The sequence below is a fragment of the Ambystoma mexicanum genome, chromosome 14 (assembly GCF_040938575.1).
Source record: "Ambystoma mexicanum isolate Mex_15411 chromosome 14, UKY_AmexF1_1, whole genome shotgun sequence".
In the NCBI taxonomy this organism is placed as follows: domain Eukaryota; kingdom Metazoa; phylum Chordata; class Amphibia; order Caudata; family Ambystomatidae; genus Ambystoma; species Ambystoma mexicanum.
The window spans coordinates 565,107,817-565,134,904 of NC_090940.1; the positions used below are offsets into that span (position 1 = coordinate 565,107,817).

The 27,088-nt window shown below is 46.8% G+C and overlaps 1 protein-coding gene across 2 annotated transcripts in view; it reads left to right on the top strand.

Moving 5' to 3' along the window:
- The window catches only part of CPSF2 (cleavage and polyadenylation specific factor 2), a 246,260-nt gene that overhangs the window by 35,678 nt on the left and 183,494 nt on the right, over window positions 1-27,088 (top strand). For both annotated transcript variants that reach the window (XM_069637927.1, XM_069637926.1), the window contains exons 3-6: window positions 1,088-1,247; window positions 1,369-1,474; window positions 2,291-2,420; window positions 21,100-21,215. In XM_069637927.1, the coding sequence (XP_069494028.1) occupies window positions 1,088-1,247; window positions 1,369-1,474; window positions 2,291-2,420; window positions 21,100-21,215 (512 nt within the window). The remainder of the gene's footprint in view (window positions 1-1,087; window positions 1,248-1,368; window positions 1,475-2,290; window positions 2,421-21,099; window positions 21,216-27,088) is intronic.

Genomic DNA, 27,088 nt, shown 5'->3' on the forward strand with positions numbered 1-27,088 from the left:
TAAAACATTGCAATTAAATATGATTCATAATAGGAACCCAACCGAGTCTTGAGCAGAATGAGTGCCCTCCCACTTAGAAACCTATCCCTGGTATTAAGCGTGTGTATAAAAGAACAATCCCAATGAATTATAATGACCTGGGCTAAGCCCTAGCTTTGCTCGGGTTTCAAACTGGCCCGGTAATTTCCCCGGCCGTTGGGGTTTATTGCTTAAGTAATAATCATTGTTTTATCTGTAGAACTACTACACTGTTGGGCCAAACGTATCCATGGAGCTGTGTGGGGTAAAGCAGGGGCACAGTGTCCTATGTCAGTTTCCTCTCTTTATTATTTTTGTATTTGCCTATTTTTAGCGAGTAAGTGTCTGATACACACCCCTTATCTGTAGGGCTGAGCATAGGTATCGTCTGCTGTGTATGAGATGATGCCTTTCTCGTTAAATTCATATTTACAGGGAATCATTATTTTTATTTTTTTAGAACTGTGCCTTCATTTGGGCATTCTGTTAAAAAAAATCACATGTTGAAAAATGTTATGCATTACCAACTCTTCATAAATGAACGGAATTGATACCCTTGTTCTAGCTTGTTATTTCAATGTGAAAAACAACTTTATTTCCAGTCATCAAATCGAGGAAGCCATTTTATATGGTGTCTTCATTTTGCTATAATTGTGTTGTCAGGCCCAATAATAGTTAATACGGTCTCGTATGCAGTCTATTAAGTCAGGAATGTATCTGTTAAGGTGTTTGTTGGCAATCTGAGAAACCTTGCAATTGGAGCCCACACCTCCTGTGTACCTGTGGTCTTAATCAAGTTCAAGTCTCCTGATGCAAAAATGAAGGTTTGTTTCACGGTTTACTGATGCAAAAATGAAGGTTTACTCCTAACAATGAATTGTGAAAATTGTATGTCAGTATTTTGGAAGATGCTAGATGTGGCTTCAACAATTTAGTCAGTATCATTTTACATTTTTTTCTAGAGGGTATGTTTGTGTGTATGCTCGCCCCTGTAGCTTTGTGGACAATATTGAAATGCAGCATTGCATGCAAATCAAAGTAACAAATCATGTTTGCTTCTTCCACCCAGGCATGCTCACCAAGTCGATGCTGTCCTGCTCTCGCACCCGGATCCGCTGCATCTTGGAGCACTTCCGTATGCTGTTGGAAAGCTCGGATTAAATTGTGCAATCTATGCAACAATCCCTGTGTATAAAATGGGACAGATGTTTATGTATGATCTTTATCAGGTATGCTTTTGTTTGAAGCGTTAGTAAATCCTCCCAATTACGCAGTGACTCTCCCTAACTATGCATCTCAAATGTTTGCTCTTTACAACTAGTTATTTTTTTTCTTTCTTTATTGCCTTAGTCTCGCCACAATACCGAAGACTTCAATCTCTTCACATTGGATGACGTCGATTCTGCCTTTGACAAAATACAGCAGCTGAAGTACTCTCAGATTGTGAACTTGAAAGGTAACGCCATTTGGAATGATTATGTAGCAGTTACTGACTGCTACATTTAGTCCCTTCTCCCTTTCCATGGCGGACATAAAAAAGATAGAAAAAAAAGTAAACTATGAAAATGACCGCCATCTAAAGGAGTGAAGGGGCTACATGTAGTTCCTTCTCTCTTTCCAAGGCGGCTAGTCGTAGAAAACAAAGGAACTTCGTGGAAGGGCGCGCGCATCAGGGGGTGCAGTTAAGTCATTGGGGGGGGGGGGGTGACTGGTAACGTCTTGGCGAGGACCAAGGAGCTTGCTTGTTACAATGCAAGCTCAATGTCACTCATTGGGTACTAATTTGCTGAAATGCACAGGGATGTAATTTGAGTTTGTAGGACTATATTCCAGGTTGCAATAGAATTCTGGGTTAACAAAGAGAACTGACTGTGTTTGCACGCCATAGCTTCTCGGAAATCTGGTTTGATGGTAGCTAGTGCTAGTCTTTGCCAGCTAGCGCTCACAGAAGATGAGTTTTTTTAACCACTTAGTGGAAAGGAGTTCATAGATAAATAAAAACACTCTTAACTGTAGTCAGAATAATGTTGGACGTGCTTAGTAGCTTGGCTAGAAAAGGCACCAGTTGGAAAGTCTTTAAGCGCAACACACTAGTTTTGAATGATATCTGACAGGGCTTGGCCGTTTATCTTTGGCATAAATGAGCTGCACGCACCCTATATATTTAATTGATGGAAAGGTACAAAATAATTTTGAGGCAATACTCCTGTGATAAAAATCCATTGGAATTCTGGGTTCCTAATTTAAATTTCAAGATGTATTGTTGTTTTAGGCAAAGGACATGGTCTGTCCATCACGCCACTGCCTGCTGGCCATATGATCGGAGGCACGATCTGGAAAATTGTGAAAGACGGAGAAGAAGAAATCATCTATGCAATTGACTTTAACCACAAGAGGGAGATGTAAGTTTGGGCACATGGTTTGGGTTGTCTGCCTGCTGTGTCTGCAGGGTGATTAGTGTCTTTGTCATAACCGGGTGGGGGCAGTGCCTTTACAACCAAAGGGCTCATATTAGAAGTTACTTTATTTCAAGATGTTCTAATTGTTTATTGTTATTTTGCATTTATATAGCGCCTTATATACCATTGGTATGGTCTGAAGGCGCTGGTAGGTTGAACGCCCTTGGGAACCGAAGTTCATATCAGTAGAGAGAGTCAAAAGGTGCGTGTGAGCACCAGGTATGTGTACAGCTCGTGCAGTATCAGTGTAATAGCTGCTTTCTAGCGGTAGGTGTGGTGGTTGAGAGGTCAGGAGTATGTGTTCGTTCTGGCAGGATTAATCCAGATCGGATGTGGCTGCGTTAGGCCTGAGGAGAACGCCTTGCTGGGGGGTGTGTAGCCAGCAGTGATTATTTAGAATGATGTGGAGTGAGCGGCGAATGTTGATATGAGAACAGTTATACCGAATGGTGTCATAGTATCTCTGTGTTCTAGTTGAGTGGTGATGTAAGGAGAGAGTAAGCGTGTTGGTGAGAGATGATGGGTTTCATGCACTTTCAGAGACTTCTAATTCACAGGGAGGCTATTGAGGACACTTCTAAAATCAACTTTTACGGAGAGGCTATTGGGCACATTTCTAAATTTGACTTTTCACAGAGAGGCTATTGAGCACAATTCTGAATGCAACATTTCACAGCTATTGGGTGCACTTCTGAATTCAACTTTCTGAATGGAACATTTCACAGCTATTAGGTGCACTTCTGAATTCAACTTTCTAAATGTACTTCTAAATTCAACTTTTCACAGAGAAGCTATTGGCTACACTTCTAAATGCAACTTTCTAAATGTACTTCTAAATTCAACTTTTCACAGAGAGGCTATTGGGCACTCTTCTAAATTCTACTTTTCACAGAGAGGCTATTGGGCACACTTCTGAATTCAACTTTTCCCGGAGAGGCTATTGGGTACACTTCTATATTCTACATTCCACAGAGAGGCTATTGGGCACACTTCTAAATTCAACTTTTCACAGAGAGGCTATTGAGCACAATTCTAAGTGCAACTTTTCACAGCTATTGGGTGCACTTCTGAATTCAACTTTCTAAATGTACTTCTAAATTCTACTTTTCACAGAGAGGCTATTGGGCACACTTCTAAATTCAACTTTCCATAGAGAAGCTATTGGGTACATTTCTAAATGCAACTTTCTAAATGTACTTCTAAATTCCACTTTTCACAGAGAGGCTATTGGGCACACTTCTGAATTCCACTTTTCACAGAGAGGCTATTGGGCACACTTCTATATTCTACTTTTCACAGAGAGGCTATTGGGCACTCTTCTAAATTCTACTTTTCACAGAGAGGCTATTGGGTACACTTCTGAATTCCACTTTTCACAGAGAGGCTATTGGGCACACTTCTGAATTCAACTTTTCCCGGAGAGGCTATTGGGTACACTTCTATATTCTACTTTCCACAGAGAGGCTATTGGGCACACTTCTAAATTCAACTTTTCACAGAGAGGCTATTGAGCACAATTCTAAATGCAACATTTCACAGCTATTGGGTGCACTTTTGAATTCAACTTTCTAAATGTACTTCTAAATTCTACTTTTCACAGAGAGGCTATTGGGCACACTTCTATATTCTACTTTTCACAGAGAGGCTATTGGGCACATTTCTAAATTCTACTTTTCAGAGAGGCTATTGGGCACACTTCTAAATTCTACTTTTCACAGAGAGGCTATTGGGCACACTTCTAAATTCTACTTTTCAGAGAGGCTATTGGGCACACTTTTAAATTCTACTTTTCACAGAGAGGCTATTGGGCACACTTCTAAATTCTACTTTCCACAGAGAGGCTATTGGGCACACTTGTGAATTCCACTTTTCACAGAGAGGCTATTGGGCATACTTCTAAATTCAACTTTTCACAGAGAGGCTATTGGGCACATTTCTAAATTCAACTTTCCACAGAGAAGCTATTGGGTACACTTCTAAATGCAACTTTCTAAATGTACTTCTAAATTCAACTTTCCACAGAGATGCTATTGGGTACACTTGTGAATTCCACTTTCGCAGAGAGGCTATTGGGCATTCTTCTAAACTCAACTTTTCACAGAGAGGCTATTGGGCACACTTCTAAATTCAACTTTTCACAGAGAGGCTATTGGGCACACTTCTAAATTCAACTTTTCACAGAGAGGCTATTGGGCACACTTCTAAATTCAACTTTTCACAGAGAGGCTATTGGGCACACTTCTAAATTCAACTTTTCACAGAGATGCTATTGGCCGCATTTCTAGATGCAACTTTTCATAGAGAGGCTATTAGAGATGCCATCTAAGTGCGGCATATGCTAACAATCACATTTCTGCCTAGATGTGGCGCAGGCTAATCAGTGTGGTTCTCTAGGGCAATGGTGCTGGTTAACATTAGACTGCAGGCCATTGAAAGGTAAGTGAGAGTGGCAGGAGCTTTCTGGAGTAGAGTAATTGCTCTACTCCCCACCCAAGCCAGCACTTAGTTTTGTCGGTGTCTGGTGGCTTCCTTGCGGACACCTGCTGACACTTCCTGGAGCCGCCCTTGGCCTTGGGGCCCTTAGCCAGTGGGGCTGCCGGGCAGAGGGCTGCCCTGGGAGGACCTGTGATGAAGGGCTCACGGCCCAATGAGAGCGGGGGTGGGCGGGTTGGGAGGCGGGAGGGGAGCGGGAAACAGGAAGAGGGTGCGGGGTGGGAGAGGGACGCTCCGAGGGCCTGGGGGCCCAGTTGGCTCCAAAATCGGAGGCATGCCCAGAAGGGCTTCCTTACCTCGCGTCAGCCGCCTGCACTGAAATGCAGGGGCCGGCGCGAGGAGGGTCGCTAGACCCTTCCAGCTGGGGCTCACGGCCCAATCAGAGCGGGGGTGGGCGGGTTGGGAGGCGGGAGGGGAGCGGGAAACAGGAAGAGGGTGCGGGGTGGGAGAGGGACGCTCCAAGGGCCTGGGGGCCCAGTTGGCTCCAAAATCGGAGGCATGCCCAGAAGGGCTTCCTTACCTCGCGTCAGCCGCCTGCACTGAAATGCAGGGGCCGGCGCGAGGAGGGTCGCTAGACCCTTCCAGCTGGGGCTCACGGCCCAATCAGAGCGGGGGTGGGCGGGTTGGGAGGCGGGAGGGGAGCGGGAAACAGGAAGAGGGTGCGGGGTGGGAGAGGGACGCTCCAAGGGCCTGGGGGCCCAGTTGGCTCCAAAATCGGAGGCATGCCCAGAAGGGCTTCCTTACCTCGCGTCGGCCGCCTGCACTGAAATGCAGGGGCCGCCGCGAGGAGGGTCGCTAGACCCTTCCAGCTGGGGCTCACGGCCCAATCAGAGCGGGGGTGGGCGGGTTGGGAGGCGGGAGGGGAGCGGGAAACAGGAAGAGGGTGCGGGGTGGGAGAGGGACGCTCCGAGGGCCTGGGGGCCCAGTTGGCTCCAAAATCGGAGGCATGCCCAGAAGGGCTTCCTTACCTCGCGTCGGCCGCCTGCACTGAAATGCAGGGGCCGCCGCGAGGAGGGTCGCTAGACCCTTCCAGCTGGGGCTCACGGCCCAATCAGAGCGGGGGTGGGCGGGTTGGGAGGCGGGAGGGGAGCGGGAAACAGGAAGAGGGTGCGGGGTGGGAGAGGGATGCTCCGAGGGCCTGGGGGCCCAGTTGGCTCCAAAATCGGAGGCATGCCCAGAAGGGCTTCCTTACCTCGCGTCGGCCGCCTGCACTGAAATGCAGGGGCCGCCGCGAGGAGGGTCGCTAGACCCTTCCAGCTGGGGCTCACGGCCCAATCAGAGCGGGGGTGGGCGGGTTGGGAGGCGGGAGGGGAGCGGGAAACAGGAAGAGGGTGGGAGAGGGACGCTCCGAGGGCCTGGGGGCCCAGTTGGCTCCAAAATCGGAGGCATGTCCAGAAGGGCTTCCTTACCTCGCGTCGGCCGCCTGCACTGAAATGCAGGGGCCGCCGCGAGGAGGGTCGCTAGACCCTTCCAGCTGGGGCTCACGGCCCAATCAGAGCGGGGGTGGGCGGGTTGGGAGGCGGGAGGGGAGCGGGAAACAGGAAGAGGGTGCGGGGTGGGAGAGGGACGCTCCGAGGGCCTGGGGGCCCAGTTGGCTCCAAAATCGGAGGCATGCCCAGAAGGGCTTCCTTACCGCGCGTCGGCCGCCTATCGATTCACCAAAATGTGTGATTTAGAAACCTGTGCATCAGTCATTCGAGCATTAACATTCAGACAGTTTCCATGTTGCTTCAGGGCAGCATCTTTGCGTTGAAGAACACTGAATCTTCATGATGGCTTCTGACATATGCATGTAGCTTCTGGCACAACCTATTTTTAAACCTCTTTACAACAGATTAGTATTTTGTACCCCTCTTCGATGAACTTGTGATCCATGTTATGGTGCACCTAGATTACTCAAGCATGAGGGGAGAGGCTGTTGGAACTCGAGCTAGGAGACTGGATCACTCAGCCTATGTCCCTCCTCACCATGCCTCTCTAGCTGCTAACATTATGAATGATTTGAGAACTACCAACTCTTGGTCCTAAGCATTTAAGGCACACAGAAAGAAAAATGTATCATACCGATAGATTTGGCTTTTGTATAGTGAACATGTTTACTGTGTTGCCTCGTATTGTCACTAATGCCGAACTACTCCTACTATTGCCATCACACATCGTGGTAACATTACCAGATAGTCAGCCTATGGTATGGTATGGCACTTAACTTCCCATGTGATATTTTTTTTTTTTTTTTTTTTTTTTTGTTTTTTACATTTCTCGAGCGAGGTATCTGCATTCTCCTTAAATCCAGGTTTGTCGCCATAGACCAACATTTTTCCCTTTTGGTGGTGCACGGGCCAGCGAAGAGGCAAAAAGAAAAAACTATAGTTGCATTTATATTGTATATATGGATTTTGAGGCCACAACATTATAAAATTCAACGAGCTGTTAATGTGTTACCTTTTTTAAATTTTATACAAAGAGGTCTAAGCGGGTATAGTGGGTTGTTTCGTCACTTTCAGTGCTCTAAAAGAATGAGGTCATGTGTATGCAGAGGACACAGTGCATTCACATGATTACATAGAACAGTGCCTGCCAAGTTAGTGTTGTGCAATTTCGGCCGTACATACTTTGCACTGGAAAATTGAGCAGAGTGATTTTTAAAACTCATTCAGACTTCGAATGTTGCTATAGCTAACACTTTTAAAGTTGTTTACTGAAACAAGTGCAAGGATTTTGGAGTCTAAGGACATAGAACATGTTGTAGCGCCCTCTCCTGGTAAGTATCACATTTCATGCTCGTAGGGGTATTCTGCTTCCCATATGCACATAGCGCCCATGGCCCCATCTCATATTTCATTGTCCTAATAGTGGCTGTGGTTTGGACTTGGCTTATCTTTAAAAGGTTACGCTTTAGAGACATCTTGAATAAGGGTGCAGAGACAATGAATGCTTGATATGTTCACAGGAAAGTACCATTGTTTGCATAGTGTTGGGGCGAATTTTCATTTTAGTGCTCAATTCCTCCCACCTTAGAGACCCCCAGCTCTTTTGCTGGACTTTAGGACTTTTTGTATTATGTGTTTCTTTTGTTTTTGGAGTCTGACAAACTCCATAGGCATCAAATTTTGTATTGTGACACACAGAACCTCCAGTGCGGTGTCACAGAGGTTTAAATACCTTCTCTTGGTTGAACTACTGTTCCCAAGAATAGTAAAGTGAAATTGACTTTACTTACCTTTTCTCTTTATAGGTCCAGCACACACCATTTTAGGTGGAGTGCAAGGGTGTTACCTAGTAGCCACTTAACCTACACCCTCATGTAATATATATGTCACCCTCACTACTTTAAATGGCTGGTGGCAGTGGTTTAATTTTCCTACCATTGTGTTTTTCTACCGCAGGCTGGATCCTTGGCTGCAGTATAGCATCCATGGGGGGACTATTTTGTCAAAATGGCCCAGTCTTCTCTTTTCGCCAATTCTTGTTTGTGGGGGCTTTCTTGGGTTTTACTCTGCGCGCCAACCCAGGTTGAACCCTTTTGTTTGTTTTGCCTTTGGCAGGCTTCAGTACTGAAACCCACCTCTAGCTTCCGTGTGTCTGGCAGGGCAGGAAGCGAGGGAGGTGCCCGAAACTCCCTGTCCTTAGTCTCCATGGTTACCTGAATGCACCCAGTCCTGATTGGCTGGCTGTCCTTGCAGTTCAGCCACCCTGCTGTGTGAGTGACAGCTGGGCTGTGCATGAATGGGAGAAACCTGCATAAAAGGTGAGGCTTCTTGGACTGGAGGCAGTCGACCACTGGATGAAACATCTGAAGGAATCGTGAAGAGAAGCTTGCTGCATCCCCCTGGGCCATTGAACTGCCTGGTAAAGCCCTGCTGTTGTGCTGAAGCTCCAATTCTGAATCGACTGGGGAAGCCCCAGAATGGACTACTTCTTCCTTTGGATTGGTGGCACCAACTAACCCCAAGACGGAATTTGCTGGAATACCTCCCCCAACTGGCTGTGCCTCTTTGCTGCTGCTGGAACCCAGTACCAGAGGTTGAAAAATCTGTAGTCTAGTGCATCGTCTTTAAGTCTCACTGAAGCTCCAGGAAGATCCTGAGGACCCTCCCGAAGTAGGACAAACCAAGCTAGAGTCCCCTCATCATAGTGCTGCACTCAATGAGTGAAGGAAGCCCATCAAGTGTCCGAGATCCACGGTGGTGCTATTTGCCGCTAGCGGAAACCGCAAAGTGCCGCTGTACTAAAATGAGCCCGTAGCTTCTGCCGACCTTCAAACCGCAGTGCAGGAGTCCTCCAGACGCCCTCCCTCTTGTCCACACGACTGAGGCCCAGGAACCCAGGATTTCCATCCCTGCAATCAGAACAGAAGCCAGCTGGATCCTCTTCTTCAAACCTAAGGTACTGTTCTGACTAAAGGGTACCTCTGTTGTCTATAGCTTGCATTATCTCACTGGAGACTTGCAGTAGCTGCTTTTTGTAGAGTTGATCTCAGCTCTACCCCTCGCAAGCCTAACTGCTTGCGGCCCAACAGTGATTTTCTACAAACTCTCTAACTTTGCAAGTTTTTTGTGCTATCCAAAGAAGTGCCTCAGCTCCATAGACATTGTTCAAATTGACTTTGGCTGTCCTGGCTCCCTGCAGACTCTTCTAACCCATTGACTTGGGTTCTAACTGTCCCTCATATGTGGTACATTGGTTGTTAACTAGTATTGCTGGGAAAGGTTCAACCTAGACCGCGTTGGGGGATTTAAAAGTTCTCTCATGCTCTTAGGACCTGTTAACCTTTTTCCTCCCATTTAACCTTTCCTCTTTACCAACCTCGGAATTCTAACAAGTACAAAAAGTGATGTCTAAATGCCAATACTGTCCTAGTTAGTGAAGTCACCTCAGGGTGTATGAAGTGTGTATGAAGCATCTCTGAAGAGTATCTACTGGCTTGACTTGAGTCTGAGAGAGTATTTTGAAGTGTGTTTTTATATTGTTTCACATTGCCCTTCTTAAAGAAGGCTTATTTAAAACTGACCGTTGAATACATAATTATTTTACTAGAACACCTTGAGTGTAAGTATTATTTGGATAATTGTGTTTGTGGATTTCAAGGTGACCGCTCTACAGCTCATATTTACCCCTCTTGAGATAAGTCTGACTGCTCAGTCACTCTATCATCCTTTATAGTGCAGACCTATACCAATAAGTGGGTTACCAATACCAAGAGTACACGGTTGGTGTTGTCTCCCACAGGGTTACTACATTGAAATCTTTCCTAACACATGGTCAAATTACCTTTCCTGGGACCCTTCCGGATTGGGTATTTTAATCGCGATTAAAGACAGATTCCCGAAGACTGTTCAGCCTGGATCCCTGCCCCACACTGCACACGAGGGAGCAGGTCGACCAGGTGTGTATGGGTGGGTATATGGGGGTGCACTGTTTGAGGCAGGGGAGCAATGTGAAGGAGGTTTGGGGGTGAAACCTGTTTAGGAGAATTTTCATTTCTGTGCCAATTCACTTTAATTTTAGAGACCCCCAGCTCTTTTGCTGGACTCAGGGCTGTTTAATTTGAACTCCTGAGTGAGTCAGACTTTTTTCCTGACTAGGATATTTGTAGTTTTTCATACTGTTTTATGGAGTCTGGTAAACTCCATAGGTATCTGCTTTTTGCATTGTGACACACAGCAACTTTTGTGCAGTGCCACTGAGAAATCCTGTGGACTTCTCTTAATGTTTAACTACATTTTCTTGTGTGAACTACTGTTCTCAAGAATAGTAAGATGACCCCTGTCATACTTACCCTTTTCCTTTGTGGGTCCAGCACACTGGCGCTGGCCTTGTAGCAGCGAGCAGGACCCACCGGCTCCATTTCCATCGGAGCGCGGTGAGTCTTGCCCCTGTATGCCGATAGTGGCTTTTTTGTGATTATTGTGTGTATTGGGCGAAGGCCCGAGGCCCCTTGTAGACCCGCTCTCACCCGCGCCCTCTTCCTGCATCTCGTCCCCACCCGTCTGGCCCCCCCTGCACCCATTGGTCCGTGGACCGTGTGTCTGGCCTTGTAGCAGCGAGCAGGACCCACCGGCTCTATTCCCTTCGGAGCGTGGTGGGTCTTGCCCATGTCTACTGATAGTGGACATTTTGTTATTGTGTGTATTGGCCAAAGGCCTAAGACCCCTTGCAGACCCGCTCCCACCCCATGCTCTCCCGCCTCCCGTCCCGCACCCCCCCTGCACCCATTGGTCCTCGGCCCTCATCACCGCTCCTCCCAGGGCAGCTCCCTGCCCTAGCAGCCTGCGGCTAAGAGCCCTAAGGCCAAGGGCGGCTTCGACAGAGGCAGCTCAAAGAAGTGTCAGCGCGTGTCTGCAGGGGAAGCAGTGGCCAGCCGTCAACCATCATATACAATGGACCAGTAAGGTAGGAGTGGCCTGGGTCAGGAGTAGAGCAACCAATCTACCCGAGATTCCGAGCCACTGCTCTGTATAGATCTATACAGGTCTCTCGTCTAGCTGGGGTTTTTGTCTCCAAATTGCACTGTAAGATACTCAGATTGCATTGATAGGCCTCTCTCCCACTATACAGGTCCCTCAAATACAGTAGGGTTCTGTCTCCAAACTGCACTGTATGATACTCAGATTGCATTGATAGGCCTCTCTCCCACTATACAGGTCTCTCAAACCCAGTAGGGTTCTGTCTCCAAACTGCACTGTATGATACTCAGATTGCATTGATAGGCCTCTCTCCCACTATACAGGTCTCTCAAACCCAGTAGGGTTCTGTCTCCAAATTGCATTCTATGATACTCAGATTGCATTGATAAGCCTCTCCCACGATACAGGTCTCTCAGGTTTAGCTGGGGTTCTGTCTCCAAATTGCATTGTATGATACTGAGACTACATTGATTGTCCTGTCTCTCAAATCTAGCAGGGCTTCGATGCCCAGATTAAATCAAGGGAGTAAGTCCTAGCTGAGCCCCCCAAAGTCTCTCCACAACCAGTGCATGTCCTTCCTAAACCCACATAGCTAACTCACAGCAGTGAACCATGTTCAGGGAGGCAGAGACTAAAGAGCCACCGTTAACACCCAACTATATAACCCTTAACCTCCTCCCTTACCCCCCACCAAAACAGCGACTGAACGAATAGGCCACATCACCTGGAAATACCACTTACAAAGACTATAACCGGTAGCGGGCATCATCCACACCAAGTGTTAAGACGGATTTCTGAACTCTGTCCTGGTGGCGCAGAAGTTCAGAAGGCCAACCTAATTACTTGGAACAGGGAAACCTCTGGACAAGCCAGACCAATCAGGGTAGCGATCGCGGCGGTCAAGACTAGGTCTCAAGAGGGGTGAGGGTGACTGAAAGCCCGCAATGAGCACGCAAAGCAAGGACACTTACAAACTACTCCAAACAGGTGTTATATTAAAAATATATACACATTTATTCCAAGGCCTTCAAAACAATGGCCGTAGCGAGAAATCTCAATACAACTCTAGTAAACCAACACATACCATACCAATACAAACAAGTCTTAAGCGTTAGATGCACAAAATGTGTAGTCCACCTAAACGGGAAGGAAAACAGGCAGTGCGAAATAATGCTTAGACCCAGTCCGCCTTCAGAGGCACCTAACTAAAAGGAAGTCCGAGCCCTACGAAGAGTGGAGCCTTGTGCTCAAAAGTACCTGCACACGCTGGTGCCAACGGGCAAAAGGGGAGTCTCTTCGAGGGAAATCAGGCAGTTCAGTTTAGTGCACAAATGAAGAACAACAGAGTTCCGCGACTCAAGCGCGGCCTCCACTGTGGGCAGAAGCAGAGCGCGAGTACGGAAAGGCGTGCTGTTTTGACACAGCGGGGAAAAGCTATGGGCTCCTGCAGGAGGGCGACCAGTTCCTAGCTACGCTACTCACTGGTCCCCGATGCAAGCAGACCCAGGTTTCTCCGCGTCAGTTTCAGTCGCTGGCAGGTTCAGGAGAGCAGGGGACGTCTCGTCGTGTTGAGTCTGCAGCAGCAGAGTTGAGTTGAAGATGTCCCAAACGAAGTGAACCCGCACAGTTTTTTACCACAGCAGGGCAACGGAGCGGCCGTGTGTATCTGAGCCAAATGTACACTACTCACTTCAGACCTGGGAACACCAAGTGTACGAATCGTGCGAGAGTGACAAGGACTCGAAATACTACACAACCTGGCGGCGGTTACTGAGCAAGACTCCTGTGTAGGCTGGTCAGTCTGCTGGATGGCCCAGAGACGCTTCCGAAGGCTTACGAGCAGGAGATGGTGAAGATGCCGAGAATAGCTGTCCACGCTATTCCAAGGGTCGAAGTACCAGTACAGGCCTTCTGGTTCGATCAAAGGTGAAAAGGGTTTCACAAGGCAGTGCAGAGGAGCAGTCCTTCAGCGGGTCACCAGCGATTCCTTGGTTCAGCCTCTTGGTTGCAGGATACTTGGCTCCTGTATTCCTTCGTTCGTGAGAACTCAGGAGATCGACATGGTAGTGGTGTTTCCAGCCCCCTCTTATCCACAGTTCCCTTCGCGCCAAAACGGAGGGGACCCAATGGGAGATCCGCTCATCAACACTCGCACCATACGTGGACCTAGCACGGACCACGGTGGTCCCAGGCATTCACACCACCCTAGACTCTCTGGCACCCAGGCTGTGTATTGGGACCAGACATCCCAGCCCACATCCTGGAGGGACACACCAGGCATGTAGAAGCCTGTGAAAGCATCCGTGTTTCGCGGGAAAGTACGTGCCCAAATAAGGAAGGCCCCGGGTCGGCTCGGCCTGGGGAAGGTGAAGGGAGCAAGACGGTCAGAGGACAGGACAAAGGAGCCTCATGGTCTGGCCATTTTGGGAGCCAGGCCACCATTTTGGGCTAAGCGTGAGAAACGCGCAAAGGAGTTCAAAACAAAAGAAACGATCGCTGCCACCATTCCCGTCCGTGAATCACTTGCACCGATCAGTTACCATCCTAAAAGAGTATCTAGGGCCTGTAGAAGGCTAGAGACTCAAGAGAGCAGTAACATGACACAGTGCCCTCTTGTGTCATGTTGCACAAAAGCCGCAACATGATAAAAGAAACTACGGAAAACAGCGTTTCCCGGTACTGACTGTCTTAAGGGCATGTCAGTTTCCCCGTAAGAATGGAGCGAAAGCCCAGAGGAGTGCGGCAGAAGGCTGCACTTCTCTGGCAAAGTCGAGAACAAGGGGAAAAACAACAGTAAAAAGTTCAGGGGTTGCCACATGGAAGGAAAATTACCTACAATTACGAAATCTTTCCTAACACCAAGTACTACACCACAAGACAACCAGACCAAAAACAGAACTAACTGGACATCAGAAAAAACAAAACAAAGACTAAACAATTCGGAATTGTACAATGCCGCACAAACGACCCATCCCGAGCGAAAGATGAGGAGAAAGAACAAACACTCTGGAACTGCAACTAAGAACCGCAACAACAGAACACACCCCCACAGACAGGATAAAAATCGAACCAACTCGGAGAGAAGAGACAAATCGCTCTACCTATCTCCATACCTCCCTCTGAACTGCTCACCAGACTGAACCAACGCAACGCCAGAAGAAGCAACAATAAGCAACCTAACAAAATCACAAAGAAGGATGATGAACACCACCAGAAGCAACAAACACACGACCGAAGCGATAACACCCTACATCACCAAAGCTAGAAGAACCTCCAATCGACAACCACAACCCCTGGAATACGAACCCGATGAAAACAAAAACCCAAGACAAAACCTAGAAGAACTATTCGAGGACGCAAACAACCCAAAACCTACACCTCAACAAGATCCGAAAACTACCCCAACAAGAAAAGCCAAACTAAACTACACCTCCAAACTCCACTGTAATCTAATAAACGCAAGATCCATGTCAAAACACTCTACAGAGATCTTCGACCTACACGATGACAATGGCATTGACATCCTATTCATCACAGAAACTTGGCTGGACGACAACTACAAAATCACACTCCAAAACTGGCTTCCAGCAAACTTGAAATAAACAGGGACGAACCACTCAACATCCTCAACTGCAAATCCATGGTCATACACCTAACGGCGAGCCCATCCTGGTGTGCAGACCTCCAACTTATGATGCATCCTTCAACAACTTCATAGAAGCCATCACCAACATAGCCATCAACCGCAAACACCTAGTCATCCTGGGGGACTTCAACATCTGGTTCGAAGACAGTCATGCCAACTCCCAAAACTCACTAACTGAACAACTCACCACCATGAAACTACGACAACTAGTAAAAGGGGCAACACACTCGCTAGGACACACCATGGATGAAATTTTGCCGAGGAAAACCTCACCACGGCACCGCCAAAACAAATACTATGGAGTGACCATCTCATCATCCCAGTCATGATCATTCTGCCTACTCAAGTCTGCATCCAACCTCCTAAACTCACAACCACCACAAAAAGAAACTGGAAAGACGTCGAAGAAAGCAACCTATTCGAACAACTGGAGTTAACTAAGCCTTCAACAACAGAAGTAGAGCTAGCTGACATAGACGGGAAAGCAGAGATATTACACAAATGGACTGCAGATACAATTGACAAGATGTCCCCAGAAAACACATTAACACCATCAAAAAAGAGCAATGGCAAAATGGTTTACCCCACTATTAAGCACCATGAAAAAGCAAAACAAAAAAGTTGGAACTGGAATGGAGGAAAGATTTCAACCTAGACAAAAAAAACACTGTTCCAGAAGCAAATCCGTGCATACAAGAAGGAAATTCAAAAGGCTAAAAGAAGGCATTATGATGACAGAATCACAAATGCCACCAACACACACAAATAAATGTCTCGCATCATTAAAGAAATGAGAAACCCACCAGGCTGTGCCAACCCCCTCAGAGAAACTCTGCAACGACCTTGCAGACCAAAAATCAATGACATCCGACAATCCATTCAACAGAGGCCAAGCAACATACAACCCAAACGATCCTAACTCGGAACCGCAGCCCATACTCAACCTTCCTGAAATATCAGCAGAGGCATTAGCAATGCTGGTAAAACACAGCAAGAAAGTTGGTTCACCAATGGATCCCTGTCCCCCAGACCTCTGCAAATCAATCCTTGCACAAGGAAGGCCATCAGAATATGCAAAAACAAACAGGTGATGGCTGGAAGGCCCAGAACGAATCCCAACCACTGGCAATGCTCTGGGCAACCCACCAGACCACCGTTCTTCGCCTGCCAAGCCATTACAGAAGGGGAAAGACCATATGCAAATCAGGCTTGGCCCCACCCCAAAAGGGGCAGTCCAGCCTGATCAGCTAGGCCACATCCCTTCTGCACGAGACCACAAGCATCCCCAAACATGTTTCGCCCTTGTTGGGGCTCATCAGAATATTACAGAAACCTTCTAAATCTATCGCCAGCATGAGGAACCGTACCAAGGATCTTCAAATCAACTTACATCAAACCACTTCTGAAAAATACAAGCGGTGACGTAGATGACCTCCAACTAGAGACCGATCTCTAACATCCCCCACACGGCAAAACTCCTCGAAACCTACGTATACAATCTAACCCAAGAACACGTTGAAAAACACTTTGTGCTAGACCAAGCAAAAGTCGGCTTCAGACCCACAAGAGGTACAGAAACAGCACTACTATCCGTCTGGGATGACCTAAAAACAAACGCAGACTCCAACACAACCTCAGCCTTTATTCTGCTCGACCTATCCACAGCCTTTGACACAGTTAGCCATGACACCCTAACCAAAAGACTAGAAGACATAGGCATAACAGAGACAGCACTACGCTGGACCAAATCATTCCTAGCAGATAGAACAGAAACCGTATGGATTAAACCCTTCAAATCCACCCCATGAGTTAACGACTGTGGAGTGCCACAAGGATCCTTACTATCACCACTGTACTTCAACATCTACCAAACCCCAGTTATCAGAATCTTCAAGAAACACATTACATGCTACAACTATGCAGACGATACTCAAATCGTCTACAAAATCAAAGACGCCCAAGCCGATCATTCAAACGTAACCAACAGTCTGAAAGAAGTCTTCAACTGGATGAATGCCAACAACCTGAAAATCAACCCAGGAAAAACATAAATCATGATCATATTCAAAGACCAAAAGAACGAAACCGCCATCCCGTGGCCAACGGAAATGGGAGCCGCACCATCACTGTCTAAGGTAGTAAAAATCTGGGAGTCCTGATGGACGACACCCTAACCTTAGAACCTCAAATAAACGCAACAGTCAAGAAAAGCTTCTTCCTCCTCCACACGGTAAGAAAAATCCTACATTTCCTTTCGTTCACACACAAAACACTCACTATAGTCGCCCTCATCGTGTTCGATTATGCAAACAGCCTCTACCTCGGATTACCGGAATACCTCCTGAAGAAGCTACAACGGATCCAAAACACAGCAGCCAGACTACTCCTGAAACTATCCAGAAGAGATCACATCACCCCTGCCCTAAAAACACTACACTGGCTCCCAATAAAACATTGTATCACCTTCAAAACAATGTGTATAACGCACAGTGCAATCTGCGGAGAAGGAGCAGAATTCCTACAAAAGAAAATAACAATCTACAAGCCAACGAGACCCCTCAGGTCAACCAACGAAATCTGCCTGGAACTAAAACCATAAATTAAGAAAACATTTGGAGGCACCGCCTTCTACCACTTAGCTGCAAAAACCTGGAATAACATCCCAAAAGAAAAAAACACCAAAGATCGCCTAAAATTCAGAAAATTACTAAAAACCTGGCTCTTCAATACCACAGACTAAAACTATAACAGTAAGATAAAAAGGACTAAAAGGGAAAGGACACTGACACGCTCCCAGACCCGACTGAGAAGCACCCACAGCACCTGGACGGGTGACGCCGGACAGAGTGGTACACAGGCGACACCCATGGAGACGGAGGCAACAACCCCAGCCAATCCTAACCAACATCCTCAACCGCCCCTTTAGCTGCTACTATGTACCACTGGGTTGTGGAACTGTCGCGATACTACCAATCACTACACTAACTGAGGAGTGGACACTGCCAGGTGCACTAGCTATATAAGTGGGAGTGAGGATCATGCAGGGTTGTTGGCGAAGCGGGTGGGAGGCAGTGAGATGTTAAAGGGGCCTCGAATGCAGAACGGGCACGGACCTATCCATAGGCACAGGGTTCCCACACACCCCATCTGGGAGACTAAGCAAGCCCAACGCCTCAATTCAAGATAGAGATGCCAACTAACCAATACCACTAACAATTTCCTCCTCTGCATACACCTCTCAAACTCCAAACCAAACACAACCACAAACCTACAGTACAACAAACCGCACAAACCTCTCTACACTGCAACAACAAAAACAAAAAACACACACACTCGCACAACAGTGCACGACGACTACCGGCTGAAAACACCCCAGGCACAGCCAACAGACCCACCGGGCTGAGGCCACCAACAGTACATCACTGCACTCTTGCACTTTTCCAACCTCCTCCCACTAACTCACCCTCCATCCCTCTTTCAGAGCCGCCAGGGGACCACTCAGGTGGTGAAAGTGTGCGGTACAAATGTCCTTTAACATTACCACCACCCTTTGTGGAATGCTGGGGGGGTTACATAGTAACTCCTTTAACCCATTCCCCATGTAACATTCTGTTACACTAACTCACTTGAATGGCTGGTGGCAGTGGTTTCTTTTTTACTATCTGATGCCATGTATCTGCAGGCTGATACCTCAGCAGTACAGCACCCAGGGTGACCATTTTCCCAAAATGGATCCGGTCTTCTTTTTTCACCATTTGTCAGTTTCTTCTGGGCTTTTACTCTTTGAATCTGGTTTGAGTCCTTTGTGTGTGTTGCCTTTGCCGGGCTTCAGCTCTGAAGCCCGCCCAGGCTCCATTGCGCCTGGAAAGGCAGGAAGCGAGGGAGGGTCCAGACACTTCCCTGCCCATCCTTTGTCTCTAGGTGTGCCTGAGTGAAATTTGTTCTGATTGGCAGGCTGCCTGACCTGGATGATAGCCACCATGCTGGTGATTGACAGCCTAGGGCTGTGAATGAATGGGAACTTGCATAAAAGGTGAGCTTTTTGGGACTAGAGCAGAGTCGACCACTGGAGGACAACATCCGACGAAGATGTGAAAACGCCAGCAGCACCCTCCTGGACTGCAAAGTGCCCGCTGAAGCACTGCAGCTGTGCTGACCCTGTTTTCGTTTTGACTGGGAAGACCCATAAGGGACGACTTCCTTCCTTAGGCTGATGGGACCTACTAGCCTCAAGGCAAATTCTATTTTTGCGCAAACCCCGACTTGCTCTGACCCTCCAGGGCTGCAGAATCCCAATGCTCGGGGACCCCTGACCATATGCGAGTGCATTGTCTTCCAAAGTGTGAATCCAGCCAAAACTTTGTGGGCATCCAGAGGACCCTACAGAAGCAAGAAATCTTCATCCAGAGTCCCTTGGAACGAGGGATCGAGGAACGTTTAACCAGAGCTGTTCGTTTACTTTGGTGCTGAGAAGAAAGCGCCAAAACCACAAAAAGCTGCTGAATCAAGGAGAATCCATTGCTGCTGAGTCCCTCTCTCGAGTGCTGCCGCAGGAGCCTGCCAGACTTCCTCCCTTTCTTCACCATGACCAAGGACCAGGAACAAGAGTCTGCTGCACTGCAACCAGAAAGCATCCAGCAGCAACACATTCTTCAGTTCACAGGCACTGTGGGAGCTTGGGGTACATCCTCCTTTTGCTTTCTACGTTGGGGATTGCTATGTTGCCTTCCTCAGATTTGACCTCAACTCACTTACACTGGCCTTTCAGCTTGTGTTTCTTCATGGTGACTCCTCATGAGTTGCTGTGATTTTCTATTTGAACTACTATTTATAGACATTGTCTAAGAAGAGAGCATCAGATCTTTGAACCAGCCCATTCTCTTTGGCTGTCCTGGCTCCCTAATGCCACCCTTCTGAACCCATTGGCTTTGGCAGTGCTTGTTCACTTACAGGTTTTAATTGTTGATCACTATTATTGCTGGGATAAGACTGCCTGCATCCCTATGGGAGAGTCTTAACTGTTTTTGTAGAATACCAGTATGCTCTGATCTAACCATAACATTTCTTCCCCTTTATAACTCAATACTGCAAAGGGGATACAACATAAATGTTTTACTGACCTCAAATGACGTCATTCTTGATGCTGGAAAATGTATAACATATGAAAGAATTACTCACCTACTTTGTTCACTTTTTTTAATTGAATCCTAACTTGGGGATTAATGTTACTATTTGCTGCTTTTTTAAAGAATGCTTTAAATATCTGTGTGTATATATGAATAAATATTTAGACCTTTAAGTTTGTTTACTTACCTGTATTTACTAATTTCATTGTACAGCTCACATTACATTACCCCTTGCTGCTCATTCACTACCAACTTGTGTAGTGTATATGCTTATATTAAAAGGTGGGTTAACTAATACCAAGAGATAAGTCTTGTGTAGTCCCACTCCAGTTGGACTGCACTAATTCTTACCTAACAAACCCCCTTACCCCCCTCAAGCCCCAGATGTCGGCATAAACCCAAATGAGCCTAAAACCAGCTGTCTTTTTTGGGTACACCCTTCAACAGGCATTCTTTTTTAAAAGATTATTTTATTTACGTGGAACCGATCTTCCTACGAGCACGCCATATTAAAATTGTGCAGATTGAGAGAGAAGCAGTCTGTAAATGTTACTAAAGCCACTGGCCGAAGTGGTTGGGAGCGGTGTTCGTCTATTATTTTTTTTTTTATTGCGATTTACCATTCCTATACTTTCATTTGAAAAACAAACCGTTCCTGAATGGTTTAGTTTTAAAATAAAGGTTTAGGAAGAAGTTGAAACTTGCACTGCACATAAACCCTTAAACCTCAGGCACATTGTTTTGGGTGTTTGTAATGAGCGTGGGAGGGGGCTTGGTGCTGGGGGTTGTGAGGAGCGGAGCAAGCTTGCGGGGAACATAGTTCCACTACTTCTTTTCGTACACTTCGACCACTGACTAAAGCAAACCGTTTGCCCCGTTGTATTTCACTCTTATCGTTGAGATTGTTGGGATAGACGTGCTACATATTGCTTTTCTGTTCTTGTTTCCAGCCATTTGAATGGGTGCTCCCTGGAAATGGTCAGCCGGCCGTCACTACTCATTACAGATTGTTTCAACGCCACGTATGTGCAGCCTCGACGAAAGCAAAGAGACGAACAACTGCTAAGTATGTACTGCATTACAAAAATATAGATGTGGCAGAAGAATAGTGATACTTGGGGATCTAACCCAACTCAAAGTGCCCTATTTCTTCAGTGTTTCATTCTCTTTTGCACATGATATACGTTCTACATGTATGCAAATTTTGGTGTAAAAGTGTGGCCCCTGTGTTTTGCTTGTATTTTGGCGTGCATGTGAAAAGCAACTATAAATGAAAACAAAAATGTGAGCAAAATTCCATAAAAAATGAATTTGTTTGATAAGCAAAAAACAGTATGCAACTAGGTTACTATAGATGAGAGGAAGAAGGATGTGGAAGTACATGAAGGATGTTACACCCTTTACTATTACAAGGGCAGGAGGTACTTCCAAACAAAATTATTTTTGTTGTTGTTGCCTACTAATAACATGCATGTGTACTTTGAATTATTCTCCTTGCCTGCTCTTGTATGGTAAGCCCTTTCCCAGGCAAAAAGGTGGTCTGAGCGTCTGGCCAGATGTTGGGGATGGGACTATCTAGTCCCAATCATATTTTAGCAAGTGGCTATCCATGATTGGAAAACCCATGCCAGTTTGAATAGTGCAGATTGTGAGAAAACTGAAGGTGTCTCCCTGCCTAAACCTTGAGGATCCGTCATCGAGGTGGCCAGGACACTGCCATCGCTATTGGATCCAGTTCCTGGGGGTGGACCAGTGAGGGAGGATCACATGGATTGGGAGGGGTGGGAGGGGGGGTCCTTGGTGAGTGGGAGACAGACGGGTGAGACGCGGCATCCCCCTTTTTTTTACACCTTTTCCCCATCCTCTCACGTAGGACGTTAAAAACCACTGCCCCCCCACCCTTTCGAATATAACACAAAGGACAACGGTCTACCAGATCCGTTTACCTGACATGACCCAATACAAGGGTCAGGCAATTGACCAAAATCACACGCACCTGACGGTGCCCTTTCCCTGCCCCACAGGGATAAAAGGTGGAGCCCGAGGACACAGCACAAGCACGGCAGACACCACAACGGCACAGCTAATCAAGAGAAGGAGAAAGGTGGCGGGAATCTTGAGGGTGGCGAGGAGAGAAACAACCTTGCCATTTTCATCCCAGGCCAGCGAAACCTTTGTGCAAGAGGACATAAGACCGCAAACAATACCACAAGTGTCTTGCAGCAGAAGTCAACATTACACGGGGCAAGCCTACATCGATAAACTGGAGCGAGGGAAGCTCCTGCGACCGTGATACCAGCCTTGACTCCATGGAAGCCGAAAGCCAAGTGGTTCATCAAAGCCGGTGAGTCGAGGGGAGAACCGATAAGAGACGGGACCTGTTTGAATGAGAATCGCAAAGTAGCAAGTTTGAACAAAGTTGAATGAACTGTGAAAAATGTTAAGGGGAGACCAGCTACAGAGGGAAACCGGCACCATGTGGGTGCTAACACGAGAGAGACTGGTCGATCCCCATCTGAGAGAAAACTACAAGTATCATAAGGCCATAGGAGCGCCACCAAAAGAGGTCAAAGTGGTCATACAGGTCTAGTCAAATCCCCATACAATCGAAACACTTTGATCTACAAGTGAGAGAAAGCAGTTAGCAAGAGTGAATAAGACTGAGGGAGGCTGACGAAGAAAGGGAAGTGAATCCCGCAACACTTGGGAGTAATGTGAAGTGCAAGAGTGAACCCGGCTGAGGGATGTCCACTGGAACTGTTTTAAAAGACATTAACATTTTAGAAGGGTCCAAGCCCGACTGAGGGAAATCCAGGGGTGAAGCCATCACCCAAGTAGTGGGAGTGAAGAGGGGTCTGAGCCCGACCGAGGGAGATCCTGGGGTGAAGCTATAAGAACTGATATTGTGGAATACGGTACGTGAAGGGTCAGCGCCCAGAAGAGGGGTACCCAGAGGTGAAGTCATCACCGGAGAGACATATGTGAGAGGAATTTGTTTATGTTAATTGTTATTGGGAGCCGATCAGGCCCTCGAAAGCAGGAGACTCAGCTACCGAATGCCTTGATAATGATAAGGATTGTTGAAGGGTCAGAACCCGGAAGAGGGGGACCCAGGGGTGAAACCATCACCCAATGTGAACTGTGGAAACAAACTTTCATTTTGTTAACTGAACTTTTGTTTTTTGGTTATTTGAAAACGTCAGGACCTCGAAGGTAAGAGACTTTCCAGAGAAACAAGACTTGGCCATCGAGGCTCCTGATAGACCACAGAACTTTTGACTTGTGCTGGGAAAGCTCAGGTGTGTGCTGTGCTCCAAAATCCCACCTTTTCCCCGTGCTCAAAACACAGGGAAGGAAGACCCAAGTTGCCGCATCCTGACGTATTGTTTAAGAACACTTCTTTCTTTTCTTGAAAATTATCCCACACCCTTTTTTGTACGAGCTCTAAGGTTGGCAATAGGTTTTAGTATAGGCTCTTTTTATGAGACAACGCCACTAGGATTTAGGTTTAGATTAGTCGTTTTTCCAACCTACATACAGCATTCATTGTTCAATAAACACCCTTGAACTGTGATCAATTGTATCTTTTTTTTGTTGCCACCAAGAGTTCCTTACATGATCCTTGACATTGGTGGGCTAAGTCAAATTTGGGATGGGTCGTCCAGCCGTTTTTCATGTGGTCGTTGGAAACCAAGACCCCCCCTACCAAAGTTGCAGCCGGCTAAAGATCTGAGATTGGCCGTTAAGTCCTGGCTTTCAAACCTTTGACTGATGTGACCAACCAGTCTGGACCTATGCAAGAAGATTGTACCCTTTGAAGCATCCCAGCTGTTAAGGAGAAGTCTCTGAAATGTGCTAATTCCTCTCTACCTTAGAGACCCCCAGCTCTTTTGCTCGACTCTAGGACTTACTCATTTTTACCTGGAGAGAATGAGACCCTTTTCCCCACTCAAGTATTTTTATTGTGATTTGTACACTGAGTTTCTGTTGGTTTTTGGAGTCTGACAAACTCCATAGGCATCTTTTTACATTATAGCACACAGCAGCTTCAGTGTAGTGCCACAGGGAAGTTTTACAGATTTCCCAAAGGCTTAAAACACCTTTCCGTCAGATAACTGTTTCCAAGAGCAGTAAAGTGAAATGGACTTTACTTTGCTACTGTACATTTATAGACCCAGCACACACTATCTTACAATAGGGTGCTGGAGAGGTTACATAGTATCCCCTTTGTCTAGTTTTGCATGTAACAATTTTGTTACCCTTTCCTCGATGAATTGCTGGTGGCAGTGGTTTCCTTTTTAACTACTGTGGTGTCTTTACTGCAGGATGCGTTTGCAGCGGCAGTAAAGCACCCTTGGGTGCCATTTTTGTCAAAATTGCTCGGTCTTCTTTTTTTGCCATTTCTTTGTGGAAAGGTCCTTCTTGAGATTTACAGGTTTGGCCCCTTTGTTCATTTTGTCTTGGGTGGGATTCACGAGTGAAGCCCACCTCTGGCTCCACAGTGTCTGGTGGGGGCAGGAAGTGAGGGAGGTGCCAGAAACACCCTGTGCTTAGTCTACTAGGAGACAGGAATGCACTCCTAGTTGATTGGCCGGATGGCTGTCCAGCAAGGACAGCCACCCTGCTGGGTGATTGACAGCCTGGCTGGAATGAATGGGAGAAACTTAGTTAAAAGGCGAGCCTTTTTGCCTTGGAAGGCATTCAACCACTGGATGAAGGACGCCTGCTGCAACTCCTGGACCGTTGGTTTGCCCGGTGAAGCCCTGCTGCAGTGTTGAAACTCCATATGCGTATTGACAGAGAAGCCCCTGCAAGGACGACTTCTCCCTTTGAGTTGGTGGGACCAATCAACTCCAAAGTAAGCCACCAGGACATCGTTCTCGAAGCTGGTTGATATTCCACAGTGATGCTGCTGGAAACCAGACACCAGGGAGAGGAACACCAGTTTGTCTGCGTTGCTTTTCAGCTGGCCAAGTGACTCCAGGAAGATCCTCCGGACTCCCAGGAAGCAGGACTGACCGAGCCTGGGCCACCTCAACAGAGTGCTGGACCCCAGATGCAAGGAAAGCCCATCTCGACGCCCAGAAACCTCAGTGGTGCTGTTGTGGTAGACGCCAGGAGCTGAAACATCGAATTGCCACTTTATGGAAGATAGCCAGTTACTGTTGGTAGCCGCCCCATTGCAGTGCAGGAGTCACCAGAAGTCCTCCCTCTTGTCCCTGCGACTGAGGCCCAGGAAACCCAGGATCTGCAGAGCTGCACAAGAACAGAAGTCACCTACTGCTTTTTCTTCTAACTAAAGGTACTGTAAAGTCTAAGCGAACTTACCTCTTGTTGTAGATTTGCTTCTACTCTTCACAAGTCTAAGTGTGTATTTTGGAGATATTTGTGTGTTGCTATAATATTGCTCCTTTCTAAAGAAGGCTTATATAAATGACCGGTAAATAAATAATTGTTTTATCAAGAAACCTTGAGTTTAGGTTTTCTTTCTCGAATACTCCTTCACTGTGAATCTTTGTGTAACCAATCTACTTCTCACATTGACCCCTCTTGAGATGAGCCTGGCATCTCCACTGTGCTACCAACCTCTGTAGTTCAGACTTATACCAAAGGCTGGGTCCTATTGCCAGGAGGCTGAGATTGTTGTAGGGCTCCTTAAGAGCACTACCCCAAATCTGTACCTAACACTGTCACCACACCGGTACCATCCTGTGGGCTGACTAGCTTCATCCAGGGCATCTTCTTTGTATCAGTTTCTGTTCTAAGTTCGATGTGGAGCTTTGCAGTTCGCCAGCCCGTGGCCCAAGACCTGTCCTTTTTGCAGCTGCTTTTCCATCATGATAAAGAGCTTTTCTAGAGCAGTGTCTTCCTTTATCGTCCCAAGCTTTGCCTGGCCCCCTCTGATCATTGTTGTCTTCGCTGCTGTCCACTTCAAGTAAAGTCCTCTGGGTTTCCTTTTGTCGCAAGAGCGGGGTGCCCACCAGAACCAACATTTGAAATAAGCGGGCTCAGCAAATCTAGGATTCTTAGGGGTGGTCTGAGTAAGGGGGAAAGCATGCATATCTGCTCCACACCTCTGCATTAGGTTGTATGGGCACAAAGCCCTCACCCCACCTCTCCTTTACTTGGTCGTGTTTGGGGGAGTGCTGGCTAAGGAATCCCCCCCCACCCCCCGGGCCTGCCCTAGAGTGGTGGGAATCTTTTGAACTTAACTTTGCTTTTTCACTGCTGTCATAGTTGACCTACCTGTTGGCTTTGCCAATATTTATTCTTCCCTATACAGACTTCCGGCTCCCTTTAACAGATGCTTACATGGGACTTGTGACTTACTTGCACTATGCCTTCTTACCTCAACAGGGAATGACTTCCAAAGTGATAGCCATTTCTCATTCACTTTACGGCCTATAGTTACATGGCTGAACTATCTGTTTTAAAGGTAAAGCGTGGATGATCTCCACGTGGATAAATGTGAATTATAGATTTGTTAGTAATACTACCTAGGTGATTTTTGTTGTGATTTTCTTTAATGCTTGGGGTGTGTTGAGGACTATTAAATGTAGCATTTGTTTATTATACGAATTATTTAATTTGATTTTCATTCGAGTGCTTTCTCTCATTGTAGCACAACACCACCCCCATATCTCCTGAAGTCCAAGCCTTACTGCTCAGCTTGATTGAGTTTGGCTAGACCCAGGTTTCTTTTTACCTTGTTCCCTAAATAGGATGATCTCTCAGAACCCTCCCCCAAAGCAGGTTCTGAAAATTCATTTTGACTGCTCATGTCCTTTCTAAGTTCTCCTCTCTGCCATTTCTTTTTGACCACCCAACTGTCTGTGGGGACCATGAAAGCAGCTTAAACTGGATGTTTGGATGACGTGGGCTCACCCTGAGCCCAGCCCTGCAATCCTCTATTGTGGTTTAAACTGGCTAGGCTGGTTT